The 15,352-nt window shown below is 33.1% G+C and overlaps 1 protein-coding gene across 1 annotated transcript in view; it reads left to right on the forward strand.

The window, feature by feature from the left end:
* LOC106456896 (putative sodium-coupled neutral amino acid transporter 7) overlaps positions 1–15,352 on the forward strand; it is a 47,516-nt gene that overhangs the window by 7,334 nt on the left and 24,830 nt on the right. Inside the window, exons 3-5 of the mRNA XM_022382683.1 lie at positions 4,001–4,199; positions 6,953–7,088; positions 12,873–13,023. Coding sequence (XP_022238391.1) covers positions 4,001–4,199; positions 6,953–7,088; positions 12,873–13,023 — 486 coding nt within the window. The remainder of the gene's footprint in view (positions 1–4,000; positions 4,200–6,952; positions 7,089–12,872; positions 13,024–15,352) is intronic.

Here is a 15,352-nt window from a genome sequence, read left to right on the forward strand (position 1 = left end):
ACATTTATGTTTTTGTTATAATTTGTGTTCATTCTAGAATGGAAGATGCGTAATTTATGTTTATTTCCTAATTTTTTATGGTGGTTGCGAGATCGGTCAAATTTACCGAACCCATACAGAGACTAATTACTGAAAATACAGATAAAAATATAAAGTTTTTTCTTAAGAAACATTTGATAACTATTTGGACATTATAAAGATTTCACATGTAAAATTTCAAAAGTTTCTGATGCTTAAAAGTATTTTTAATGTTAATATGAAATTTACTTTGCATGATAGATAGGCAAGATGTGAAAAGAAAAAAAGGCATGAGATAAACATTGCTTTACGAACCATAAGACTTAATAAAAAAAATTATATATTTTGCTTATGAAGACATTGTAATGTTTACTGATAAACTGCCAAATTTTGTTAACATTCGCCTATTAATTTAAAAATTATAGCATGAAAACTATAACAAGCAAAAAATGGTTACGAAGTAAGTCCCAAGGACTGAGCCCGCGTTCAAGGAGTTAAATAGTATTTGGTTTGTCTAAATTGAAACACAAAATCAATGCTCAATAGTAGAGGATAGGTTTTGGTCATATGTTAATTTAGAAAATCTTATAAGGAGAAAAAACTAGTTGTCTATGTTCTTGCAATTGCCTGCACATTTACATGCCCCACAGCATCCCAACTTTGACTTTCAACACTTGCATTGCATTGTTGAACATCTCATCTTACACTGATGTGTGATCAGTTCTTCACATACTTGTGATACTGGAGGTAAAGAGGACAGAACCAGCTGTAACTGACCATCAGCAAGTACCCAACCATAATCACTCACAGTGGGAAGCTGTGGAGATGGAACATGTGCTTGTAGCCAAATGAGAACCTGATACTGTACTCTCATGATATGAAAGTTGAGAGAATCACAAGTTTGAGGAAGTTTGTCTAACTGCTGAGCATTTTTGAACTGGACCACTTGTATTTGGTCAATGCTATCAGCTTCAATAACAGGTTCAAAAATTATACATGCTAAATTTTCAGCATACTTTATCACTTCTGATGTCAAAGATGCAATGCCAAGTCCATCTAGGAGTGTACTGTGCTCAAAAAAGTATCTCAAAGTTGATTTCTTGCTATGGCCTGCCAAAAAGGATCCTGAATCACTGCTGTTAAGGGCATGAAATGGCAAAAGGTTGGACAAAGTGCATAGCAGTGATTAAGCAGAGATAAGTTCATGAATTGGAATGAATTTGGGAAGCTTCTGAGAATCTGCTTTCATCCACAGCTCTTCACACTGAAATTTCTCAAAATGGGCAGTATATCTGTGTCTTGAGCTTGTATAATAATGACAGAAGTGCTAGAATGGATACAGTGCAATATTATTCATGTATCTGCTTCTTCTTGGGAGCTTTGAATGAATGTCACAGCAACATATGCTGCAAAAGACATGACTTTGCTGAATAAATCCCTCTGCACACACATTCAAAGGTATTTCAGCTTGCATAGCTTGCTTTGAAATTTCCACTGATTCAATCTTGTTTTCTGTAACAGTGAAAAAACCCGCCCAGTCATGAGTAAAGGAACATTGGAAGACTGAATTAACCTTCTGATTGACATTAATTTCTTAGTTTTGTTGTGCCTATGTCGAGTGGTGGACTCCACAGAAGAAATTTTGTAATGGTCAGAGACAATGTCAAGCCATTTGAATTTTTCTTCTGCTTTTAAAGTCAAGTGCATAGAAAACAAAGGTTTTTGCCACTTGAGGTTTTCAAGGATATGTGCTACAGACATAACATCAGTGTTGCATCTTAATATTGAGGCAGGTTCTTAGGGCAACTCATCTTTGATATCACCTCATCAACTGGAAGTGACTTTGATCCTATCTCAAAGGGTCATCCAATGCTGCTAAAGAAAGAGGGACTAGTGACACTTCATGTTTCATGGTTTCATTCAGGTCAACAGTTCACCCAGCTTCATATGGAACAACAAGTTCCTGTAAGGGAGTCGACCAGCTTTATTTGTCTTGCTAGCAAGGTCTCTAGATTAATTTATTCTAATCCTGCCTTAAATAATTTCAATTTGAGAAGAGGACGGTAGAGAGCCTGATGAGTAATAAAATCGAATTGGGTCTAAGTGCGCCACACACTTAGTATTAGTGGCTCACAAAAATATAGCTAGTAAAAAGGGAAACAAAGGTCTCATAGATTAATTTACTCTTATCCTGCCTAAAAGAATCTCAAGTGCCATTGCTGTTGAGGATTACCTCTTGTTTAGTTCCAAGAACCACTTAGGTCTCTAAAAAAAGACAGAAAATATTGTGATTAAATGCTTGAGCCACAAATTTCCCTTCACTTTTTGGCTGTACAAGGTAATAGTCAATGATTTTGGGGGGATTATGGGTGCCTATTTTGTTTTTCAAATTTGAGGGTGAAGGAGCCATTTGCTAGGTGGATAAACAAAAGTTGAGTTTAGCACCCTCAAAATTGACCAAAATCAATTGTTTGCCAAAAGTTATCCTAAAATGCTTGATGTCAACCACTTTTCTGAAAAGTGAACCAGACTAACACACACTTTTTTTTTTATTATATCATATTTTTTTATAATTTTGGTATTTTAAATGCTTAGGACAGTGGTTTCCAAATTTTTTTCACTGATGACACCCTAACCCACTTATCCTGATTTGCATGATACCCCAGCTGCCACATGCAATATTTTGTTTTTGTTGTTGTTCTTATTTATTCTTCATTTGGTGAAACTCTCACGATACCCCTAGAAACTTGCTGCAACACAGTTTAGAAAACACTGGTTTAGGATATTAAAAGCAAGAAGAGAGATAAATGTGCAAAATATTTGAGAACAAAGTAAATTTATTGTTTTTTCAACTCATTTAAAGCATTAAAATGTCACCCAATGATTCTTCTAGGTCAAAAGTAATTTACAAACATGTGTGTATGTGCTTATCTGGCATTTTTGTCTGGGTACATCACATCTTGACCTTTACACTTTTATCTTACTCTGTGGTACATTGGAGTATGACTGATACTTTATAATCTTTATAAGAAAATAACAAAAGTTATTGATTAAAAATCAAAAGTGTATTGGGTAGAATATGCACTACCTATCTGTATAGCCGTAAAAGTAATATGGAATACATGACAGCATTTATAGGAAATTGTTTTCTGTACATGTTGTCGTGCATCTATTGAAACATTTTTGTATTAAGATAGCAGAATGTGGATATGAAGTATTTTTAGAGTTCACTTGTAAAACAACAGATATTATTTAGACCTTTATGAAATGCATTCTACACATATTACAAGTATGTCTTATATCCAGTTATAAGCTATGAAAACATGAAATAGAGAGATCTGCAGCTTATCACATCTGTAGCCTTATAGTTCTTGTTTGTTTTTTAATTCTTTTGACTGAAACATACATTATTACAGGGGATGTCCTTTAAAGGTACATACAAATATTATCTAAAAGAGATTTTAGGTGATTTATAATCATTCACTAATGTGGTAATTCACTAATTGGGTAATGTAACAAAATTCTTAACTTCTAGTAGTTTAAAGCATCTAGTTCAAACTACTTAAATTGAATTCAGATAAATACTGCAGTTTGTGTGAAAGGTACTTTTATGATTGTTGGCTTCTAATAATGAATGTTTATTTTCTTTGTTACAGTATGTCCTATGTCTATCAATTTACATCTATTAAATTAAAAGCTAACCCAGCTATATAAAATACTTGAGAAACACTACTTTTCAAACTCAGATATTGTAGTTATCAATGTTATTTCAAGTATTACCTAATCTCAGTTGAATTTTTGTTGGTCATATTAGTCTTCATTTTAAAAGGAATCAGATTACTTATTTAACAAGATTAAAATTGTATTGTGTCATTTTAATAGTTTCTTACAAAAAAAAAGTTATGAAGTAAGAAACATATTTGTAATGAAAAATTTGTTTTACTTATTATATCAATATGTTCTTTTGTGTTGTTTAATATAGGTTCTGATAGCTTTTGTGGTTGGTGCTTTGGTCATCTTGGCTTATTGCTCCGATAGAAATAACAGCTCAACTTATCAAGAAGTTGTGTTAGCTGTATGTGGAAAAAAAGTTCAACAGTTGTGTGCTGTCACAGTCATTCTTTATTGTTATGGAACTTGCATCACATTCATTATTATCATTGGAGACCAGTTTGAAAGAGGTACTTTCCAATTAACTCTGCATGCACAGGGGTTGGCCCATTAGACAGAGCCTGTATTGAAGAATTAATGTTTACTATAATTCTGAATTTACTGTGTGTATAACATGAAAATTGTAAACATTACAAGTCTGTTATACATGAAAATCAGATTTTTTTTTAAAGTATTTTTACTAAAGATTTGTCTGTGAATTTATGAACTCAGACTAGTTTGGGTGCCTGGTGATTTTCATTTTAAGAATGAAGACTTTTTTTTTTGTATTAGTTTTCATATTTAATTTGCATATCCTCTAGAAATTCCTAACTGAATATCAAAAGTATTTTAAGTAAGACTATTTTATCTATTATTTTTTCTCTTTCTCTATCCTAATACTAACTAGCAAAATTAGCAATGTAGGATAAAATGAAAAGTTGAAAAATATAAAATGATCTAAATTACCTTTTTTCTTTCTAGAATGACTGCATGTTGTAACAGATAATGACACACTTTATTCTTACAGCCAGAGCTAATACTTTTGAAACCTGAGTTCTTTTAGTTATATTGCTTTACAGCTGGATTTAGATCCTCTTAGAGTACAGTAAGAGCCATTTAGTACTTTGGTACAGTTTTGTTTAAACAAAGGATGAATTACCAGCATCAACAATCATACCTTGTATTGTGGTCATGCTGTCATGAGTAATTTTTACTTTATTTTTTTAAATTAAATTTTCTTATATTTTAGTTACTTTTATAACAATGATTAGAAAACATAATAAAACCAACTTAGTACTTACATCTGGATCCTTGTCTTTTTTTTATTGCCATTGGAAAACAAAGCATGTTAACCCTTCTATTGAAACAATGCTGATTTACCATGAAAACAATATTTATAATTTCAAATATGCAATTTAAGACACAAAATGTTATCAGGAACAAAAAAATAAATATTCTAAAACTACTATATTTTAACTGGCTTTCTAACTGAGCAGTGAATGAATTTAAAAAAAATTCCATTAGGTGGTGGAGAACTCCAAAATATCAAACAATAAATCTGAGGCCATATATTACAAAATCTGTCAGCTAAATGAGCTAGCCTTGTAGAAAATTCAGTAAAATAAAATATTTTATATCTTTTTGTTACTAGTAATCCAAATGTCACAAAGAATTACTGATACTTTTTAAAAGACTGAATGCAACAGGAGAGGCACAGCATGTAGGTTTGTCTTTCTTGTTAATATCTCAGTAAAGCAAAAAAGCTTATAGTATAGAAATTTATGTTAAAGCTTAGAACATCTTTAGTACAAATGTCTAATTTGGGTCAAACTCGGAAGATCATAAACGAGTAGAAATAAAATCTAAAATGGGCAGTTTGGAGTAAAATGTTATGTGATAGAGAGAAGTTAGGATTGAGGATATATTTAAATATTTTCTTTTGAAATTAAGAAGTTAAAACTTGTATAATATTAAAATTTGAAGTATAAACTACATGTTGCTGTCAAGTTTACTGGTATACATCAATAATAGATTTGTTTAATTAAATTTTGAATGTAACTAAAAAGGTCATGACTTGCGTAAGGTTAACTGTTATGTACTGTATTTTCTCTTATGTTTCAAGTTATAATAGTATTACTTTATATAAATCTAAGACTAACATTTTTTGTGTGTTTCATTTTGGATTACTGTTTGTATTTGGTTGTGTGATATGGCTATTAATAGTATTTATAATTTCTTTGAGATATGCTTTTCAAATGTATTTAATTATTGAATTTATGCATGTTATAGTCACAAGGAAGTCCATAATCTACACATCATTTAAAGAGCAACAGAAAAGTCACTTCTAAAACGATTCATCAGCTTTTCATGTGGAAAAAATTTATATGTATTAGTGGAAAATAAAAAGAATAAACATAGGGCTACTGTAGTAAAATAAAGATTTATGTATAACATGTTAACTTTTATAAAGGTGTAGCACCTAAAATGTGTGATCACACGAGTACAAAAATGTTTAGTTGTAGTCTCATTATAAGTAGAATAACAATTGATGTAATTAAAGTAGAACCAAATAAAATAATGATTTTTGCATTCAGCATCTGTTGCTAAGACCTAAATACTGTGATATTAGTAGCATAAAATAGATTGTCTGATGGAAGTGATGAAGATCTTATGTTTGCTAAATTTGTAGAAAATAATTGTTGTCTCATTTGCATTTAAGTTTTGCCCTACTGGCTTATACATCATTATGTGGATGAAACATTCTCTAGAATGGTTACTGACAGCTTTACAGATTTCTCTTACAGAAACAAAGAACTTTTGACTACAGTAATACAAAAAGGAGACTTAATGTACAATACTGAATAATAGATTTGATATAAAAGTAGTATAAATTAAATTGATAAATATTTGATTTAGAATATTATCTTCATTCTTATTTCTAGTGATTTCAGCGATTAATTCATTATAAGAAATTTAGTCTCTGAATGAACTCCAGCCAGGCTTTAAACACTACATCTATACTTTCTTTAATAGAAAGCATTTGTAGAGCTCATAACCAAAACTCAAAACAGATGGCCTAACTCGCATATTAAATGGCATGACTTTACAGTTTCTATTACAAGCAGACCAAAGCTAATAAAAGTTTACTTTATTTCTGTTTAAAAATTCTATTAAACCCATAAGTGTTTGTATTGGTGAACAGTATCTTACACATTACTCTGTATCTAAGAAATAGTAATGTTTATCAATTCAGTCACCAAAAAGTCTTGTCTTTTTCTTTCAGTTTTTGCATCATTGTATGGAAATGACTTCTGCCATTACTGGTATATGAACAGGAATTTTACTATGATAACCAGTTGTGTTTTACTTATCTTGCCATTATGTTTTCCTCGAAGAATAGACTTTCTCAAATATGCAAGGTAATTTATTCTAAGTCATTTTACAGGGTTTGATTTAGGGCTTCTGAATTTTCATCATTGACAGGTCCTTTTTTTGTTTTCATAAATTTGAGGAATAGTGTAAAAACTGTCACCAAGTAGAAATGAATATAAACCCTATAACCCGAGCGTTTTCAAAAGGTCCACCTTTCAAAAGTGCTCGGGTTATAGGGTTTTTATTTATTTCTAGCAAGACTTCTTGAACCTACGTATTTTCTTAACATCATGTATGTCACCAAGTAGATTAATTTCTGTAATAAAAGATAACCCAAAAATCATAAAATATAGATTTTAAGGATCCAGTTGCTTCACTATCCACTTCAATAATTATGATCTCATATAGGTTCTTAATCTAAACTCCTTTTTTTGTGCCAATTTCCTATTACAAGGTAATATTTAACATAAATTTCAGAGATGCTACTTAACTCTCTGCACAACTAAATAGCTATAAGTCTTGAACAAACTCCTACCCCTACACATATCTGTGTATTGCACTAGCCTATGATGTAACTGTCATAATGCTGTAGCCCTCCACAAATAGTAGTGATGCCCCCCCCCCATGTGCAGTAATGCTCATGAGTACAAGCACATATTTATAAGCTCATTTTTCCACCAACATTTCTTTTTTTCTAGGTCTTGTTTTTTCCTGTGTTTTTTGAGTTTCTTGTCACCTTGACTGCCTTTTGTTTCTTTAGTTCTACATTACTTTTAATGTTGTTGCATTTTTATTCCATCTTATTTGATTTTAACTTCATTTTCTCTAGTCACCCCATTTCAACTTTATGCTTCCTTCAACAATGTACACTAAGGAAAAAATGTTCTGTTCTATTTCTTGCTTTGCTAGAAGCTCTGATTCCTCTTAGTCATGTCACAAGTCCCCTTCACTGTGCTTTAGGGGCTCATTGTAATATATCCTGTGATCCCCTTTTCTGTCCTTCTATCTTTACTTTTCTCTCTTCATCCCTTTTTGTTATGGTTTGTCAAATGCTATAACACTTCTTAAGGTATTTCACTACCCCCAATCCAACATGCATCTTTACACTGATTCTTTTCTTTCTTGTTGGAGCAGTTCTTGACACCTCCACTCTTTCCTCAGTCTGATCTTCAAAGGAGCATACTCTGCATATCAACTTTCATAAAATGATTGAAGCTTATAGGGCTTCCCAACTTATTTGGTCACTGTTGTCAGGTCATCTCATGTTTATCCACTCAGACAACTCTATGGTAATTTTTTACGTCAACTATCAGGGAGGAACTCAATCTCAAGACTTATACTTTCTCACTCTAAAATTCAGTTCTTGGGCCTACACTGTTGTATTCATCTTATGAAATGTCATGGCCCTGATATTTTGAATCTAGTGGCAAACTGCATGTTTCAACTGGACAGGATTCATCTCATGGAGTGGTCCTTTCATCCTTCAATCTTCTAGTGGATTACTTTTCATTTGAAACCCCATTGATTGATGCTAAATTACACGCTTCCCCTCTTTTGATCACCAGTCTTGGACTCAACTACTTTTACCAATGATGCTCTAATTCTGGATTGGTTCAATCTCCTTCTCTGTGCTTACTCTCCTCCTGTTTTTCATGGGCCTCTTTAAGTTTTTTTGTCACATTGTCCAGTCCCTCTTCCTTACTGGGGCCTTTTTGTGGTTCTTCAAGTTCTTACATGCCTTCCCAACCTTGGCTTCATGTTTCTTGTTTAATTTGTCTCTTAAGACATTTTTTTTCCTTGTCCTTGCTTGTGTTCATTGTTGCTCAGACATTTACACTTTAGATGTCTCCTATACTCTTTATAATAGGGACCAGTTGATATTCCATCCAGATTATTCCTTTCTTCCAAAGACTTGGGCTGCCCAAGAGTGTGATCAGATGTTTTCTCTTATCTCTTTCTCATCTATTTCCTTATTATATGAACATTCTGATCCTGATCATTTTTTGTTTCCTGTACGGTCTATTCATTGCTATTTTACTTGGACTGCCCCTTTTCCAGAAACTACCTTGTCTGTGTCTATCATGGCAGATTTTCAAGAGGCTTTTGGGATTTGTCCCCTTCTAACTTATCTGGTTGGATTTGCCAAATCATCTGTTTCATGTATTTTTCTTTTGAAGGATTTGAACACATGCTATTTCGTGTCTCTTCACATCAAATTTGGTGTATCACAGCTTCTCTTGCCTTTGGAGGAGATGTTACAGACTAGCATGCGGACTACACCTCAAACATTCATCTCGTATACTTACATCGTTGGGTGGTTTCATATACCTCTGGTTTCTGCCTCTCTCCAGTTGCCATTCTTTAGTCTACCCAGATACTCTAGTGTATTAAGTTTTTAGTTATCACCATGTTATTCATACATTTCATGGTACCTCCATGTGTGTACCTTTATTATTGTGCACATTTCAATGCATTGCAACTTGATCACAAACAATTAAAAAAAAGGTGTAGGCAAAATGCACCAAATTGAACATAACGTGAGAAACTAACCACTTACCAGAAATCTACATCAAGCAAGGGAGAATAAAAAGTGTTTAAACTCACCTGCCCCTGTTCAGTGTCCACATTGAGATGGGGTTTTCTGCAAAACTGCTCTGGCAATACAATCTATACAATTAGCATGACCATTTCTGCCCATTTTATGAAAAAATAAAACAACAGTCAGCACAAAGTGTAGTCCTGCTCTTACATCTGACTCACCTTTGCTTTCTTTAGTCACAGTAACTCATTTTACTGTCTCTTGGTGGGAATCCTATCCTAGATGATTGCGCCTGATAATAGTGTCCATGCACACTCTCCAGTGGACTCCACATCATGTATTTGTCCCATTTGTTCTTCTAGTTGAGCATGGAAGAACCCTTACTTCTTCATTCCCAAGCTACTGGGAATGTCAATATGCAGTTTCCTCTGTGAGTGTTGCCTTCCCACCTATTAAGAGACCAGATGAGCACACCCCTTGCTTGAAATGTAGGGCTGGGGAGTTACCTGGAAGTGTAGTACAGAACACCCCATTATCATATCTCTCAAGCAGTTTCTGGTGGATAGGACTTGGATTTGCCTTGGGTCACAGATAAGGCTCCTTCTTCCTCAATTTGTCATTATATCATCTATTTCATGGAAGTATTTAACCAAGACACTAAAGCACTAGCCACATTAGGACATTCTACTGTCCTTGGTGACAAGTTATGTTTCCAGTGGATATGTCCAGCAGGATAGAACTTGGATTTGCCTCAGGTCACAGGTGAGTTTCTTCCTTTCTCAACCTGTGATTATAGCATTTATCTCGAAAAAAAAACCTCTTGGGCAAAGATTATGCCCTGCTTGAGCAGTCTTACTAGGTGCCAGCCTATGGTCTATGTTAGTGCTCATAGGAATTACTGCTCATGTAAGTTGTGTTGTTTTCCTATTGGTGGAGGTCTACAGCAATATTACAATTACATCATAGGCTATTGTAACACATGTAGACATGTGTAGGAGTGGAAGTTTGTTCAACTGGTGGCATGTGCAGGAAATTTCACAGCAGTTGCATATGAGGTAACAACTGTTAGTGGTGCAGTAAAGTATCTATCTGAAACACATTTTCAAGCAAGAAAAAGGTTAATTTTGATGGTGTTTAACAATATCAAATAATTATTAAAACTAAGATTTTTTGACAGATTTTGAATCAGTTTGAGATAACAGCTCACTTCATAACATTTATTACAAAAGAATGAAAATGCTTCATTTTTAAATAAAAATACAAGTAATTAAAACCATGATATACAAATTTGGAAATGTGTTGTTAAAGTGACAATTATATATCCTAGCTTTATTGAAATTCTACAAAGTATGGACACATATGGGTTGGAATTTCCTAATGATTTGATTTTTGAGGTGAACTGTAATGAAAGCCTCAGCATAAAGACTGATATGGCATTGATGTAGAAATACAAATCAGAAGTTGTCCATTGGAAATAGTAACCCCAAGTATATTTTGCTCCTAATAAAGGTTTATTTTTCTGGTACTTGTGTTTTAAATTAGCATGATAGACTTGTCAAAGTTGTTAGTAACTTGTGTTTACAAAGTTATGTTATCTTCAAGAAAGTTATTTGTGTATACATACAGTTTTGTGATTGGTTGAGTCTGGCTTACGAGTATCTTTTTATGTAAGGTTCAACGTATATTCATGCATGAAAGAAATCTTATCACACTTAACTAGCTTATTGAGGCTTGAAAACATCTGCAAATGTACATGAAAACTAAAATTATATCTAACCCTCAGTCAGTATCTTTTTATTTCTATTCTTAATTTTGGCAATTATTAAGATGTTCAACCTTTTCTTTCTGGGACTCGTTAACAACAACTGACTTCAGGATTATGAATAAAAGGATCAAAACTTTCTTTATTATTTTATTTGTTTTTACTTCTTAATGTTTAAATCAACTTTTCTAAGGAAAGAAAAGAAGGAAACAGAAGTTTAAATCCTGTTTTAAATCTTTGTTTAGTTTTGGAACATTGTTTTACTTTGGCTTTCATAACAATGAATCTTTGAGTCAACTGAATATATTGTATGACTTTTGGTAACAAAATAGGGTCCACCTGAGATAATAAATTTGGAAAAGTTGGAATAAAATAAAGGTCGTTAGGGTTTGATTTGAAGAATCTTTTGTTGTAACTTGCTCTATGGATATATTGCTTTTCTATCTCCTCACAGTTAAATATTCTCACCACTCTTATAATGTCTTCCTATGATTCTGTGGACATATCCAGTTTGTAGGTTGGCGTGCTTTACTTTGTCTGCTTGATATTTTCACTAGCACCAGCAGAAATTCTTCTCTGACATCTTTTATGGCTTTCTCTCTCTTTCTGTGATGATTGCATCGACATCTGCTGTGCTGGTAGCAAGTTGAGTATTTTAATACCTTGTACTTGCAAGCAAGTAAGCTTTGGATCTGATACTTCTAACATCTGTCCTCCAAGATATGTGCAATCTTGACAGAAAATCTGCTGGTTGTCTTTACAGCTCCTGATGATTACTGATTTTGTGAGAATCCCTATAAATATTGTATTAAAATATCACCATGATACCAAGCAAAGTTTAGTAAAAAATATCTCAGTCTACCACGAAAAAAAAAGAAAATCATGATATCTGCTACAATGCTTTTCAGTTTTTGGATTGATGAATACTGTATGGTTCCTCATATTAAGGTGTATATTCTGTAAAAACTTTAAGGAAATACCAGATATATGGTTCCTGGAAGTGGAATACCATATGTGGACCGACTGCCTCAGAGATTCATTGTTAATTAGAATGTAATATTGATGAATGGCATTACATACAGGTATCTTAAGATGCTGACAATTTAAAAACATTTAGTTTATTTGGTAGTATTTCTTAGTGTCTTGAAAATAGAAAAATTTATACACATGATTTTACCTACTTGTTGCTATATGTGTTAGTAATGTCTCCATAATTTATTTATACTTCTCTAGACAAAGGAAAGTGTTAGGTCATGCTAAACGTTAAGTCACAATTGGGATATGTTACTTAGTTTTGACTTATAAGTGGAGAGGGTAAGTTTAGGGTTGTATTCTTTAACTCTGTCCGTTTTTAATATCACATTGTGCTAATTTTTTTCTTTTGTATAATTCCTAATTTAAAATTTGTCAGAGGGTTTGCTGAAGTATTTAATGTTGTATAAAAATGACATTGATATTCAAAAATATAAATAAATAAAATTTATTGAACTTCAGATTGTAAATACATTTCTCTTTTTTTTGTCTTTCTAGTACTGTGGGAGTCCTTGCTGTGTTGTATGTAGTTTTTCTAATTATTTACAAATACTATGAAGGTAGTCATGAAGCAGGACCAATAAAAACAAGCCCTGATGTGTGGACAGAGCTTTTTCTAGTTGTACCAGTTATTTGTTTTAGTTATCAGGTATGTCTTAATTATGAAATATCATACATATGAATGTTAGCTATATATTATAATCTACATATTAGTGAATTTTATTTTGTGAACTAGTGTACCTGTGAGCCTATGTCCCACATTTACAGAGCCATTATAATGAAATTTAATGCTTATACTACTATTTTGCACTTTTTCAATTTAAGGATCATTGCCACTTTAATGCAAGTTTAATTTCTTTAACTCTTTCACAGAGTCCCCATAAAAATGTTTTCCTGAAATACCCGGCTTCCCTAAGGGGTTTTACCATTGTGCAAACCTTGGGATAAAGATGATTTGTTTAGCACCACTTAGAAGTTGGTGAGCCTAGCAGTTTAGCGGAATAGGTTTTTGGGAAATCCCCAGGTTCCCCAAGGGGTGGGATGAAAATTTAGCCATTGTGCAAACCTCAGGATCGAGACAATTCACATGTATCACTTAGAAGTTGGAGCAACCAGCAGTTTAGAAGGAGTTACATGACACACAGACACTGAACTTTATATATATATATATATATATATATATACAGTATTGGAAATCATTGTAGAAATAGTTGATAAAATTGGTATAAATGCAAAGGCTGAAAACATTGTTAGCAGCAAGGATACCCACCTGATGACCTAGGACAGAGTGGTCATAGAAGCTTTTTATTGTTTGTTTGTTACGTATATTTAAGACTTTGTATTAATAAAATTCTAAATGTTATTGTAGATTTTAGTAAGTCTTCTGGTAGAAGTTATTACATAATGAAATTGCTCTTCCCCTGTTGTATGAAAATGGACTGCCTCTGCGTACAGTTATATGCTGATAATTCTTATTGTAAGGGATTGTCAACCAAACAGATAGCATGCACCAGCATAATGCCTATAATAGTAGAAGTAGTCATACTATTCCCAGTAGTAGTTTGGTGAATGCACTCCTGGCTCCAAAAAAAGAAATGTCTTATGATAAACATGTATAAATCAAAGTTTATGACTGAAAAAGTCTATTCCTTCCAAATGAATGAAGAAAAACTTTGTTTTATTAGAAGCTCTATAGAAACTTTGAAGAGGGCACATGAAATTAGGATTCTTGATAATTGAAGAGGTTGAGGTAAAAAGCAAAACTTTTCAAATATAATGTTTAATAACTTAGAATATGCCCTTTTTGTCACACACAACAATTCAGTAGGTAACCAAGCTGTAAGTAAAAGTGTTAATGTTATCTCCAGAACAGTAAGGAATGCATTAGCACAAAGTGGCCTAACTGGATGTGTAGCTGCTCAAAAACCACAGAAGCCTGGCGTGGCTAGGTGGTTAGGGCACTTGACTCGCAATCTGAGGGTTAAGGGTTCGAATCCCTGTTCCACCAAACATGCTTGCTCTTTCTGCATAGGAGCATTATAATGTGACAGTTAATCCCACTATTCGTCGGTAAAAGAGTAGCACAAGAGTTGGTGGTGGGTGGCGATGACTAGCTGCCTTCCCTCTAGTCTTTCACTGCTAAATTAGGGATGGCTAGTGCAGATATCCCTTGTGTAGCTTTGTGCAAAATTCAAAACAAGCAAACCAAACCAAACACCACAGCTTAAGAAAGAGAACCAAATCAAAGGCTAAAATGTACATTAGACTTCAACAATAAGAGGATAGTGGAGAATTCTTTTTACAGTCTAATTTAAATACAAATTGTTTGATATCATGGTCAATGTACAACGTCTACAATAAAGCATGTTAGGGAAACCTTTTCAAGTATGAGCTGCATCTTAGTTTGTGGTGTTGGAGATCTACATTAAATTGATGACACCCTGACTGATGACAGGTACAACCAGATTCTTATCCATCATGTCATTCCCTAAGGAACAAGACTCGTCAGACTATAGCTAATCTTCTATCACGACAATGATCCCATGTATGCAGCAAGTTCGGTGAAGTGATATCTTCTGGATAAAGAATCTGATGAAACACTTCTAACTATTGTTTGGCCTCACAAAGCCCTGATATCAATTTTATTAAAGCTGTATGGCAACTAAACAACTGACTGAATTTTGGGGAGTAATACAGGACATTTGTAATACTTCATGACCATACATTGATAAATTTATGATAACATAAAAATAAGGTATACTGTTTCATTTAAAGTAAGTACAAAATAGTAGTGCATTGTACAAATTACTTTTCTTCTATGTTTACTGTAATGATCAACTGATTATTGACAATTTAGTGTAACTCCTGTATGTGTATCACAAATGTGTGTAACTCCTGTATGTGTATCACAAATGCATTCCCACAATCATTTCAAATTGTGTTTGTGTGTGTGTGTGTGTGTGTGTGTGTGTATACGC

The sequence above is a fragment of the Limulus polyphemus genome, unplaced genomic scaffold (assembly GCF_000517525.1).
Source record: "Limulus polyphemus unplaced genomic scaffold, Limulus_polyphemus-2.1.2 Scaffold269, whole genome shotgun sequence".
Lineage (NCBI taxonomy): Eukaryota > Metazoa > Arthropoda > Merostomata > Xiphosura > Limulidae > Limulus > Limulus polyphemus.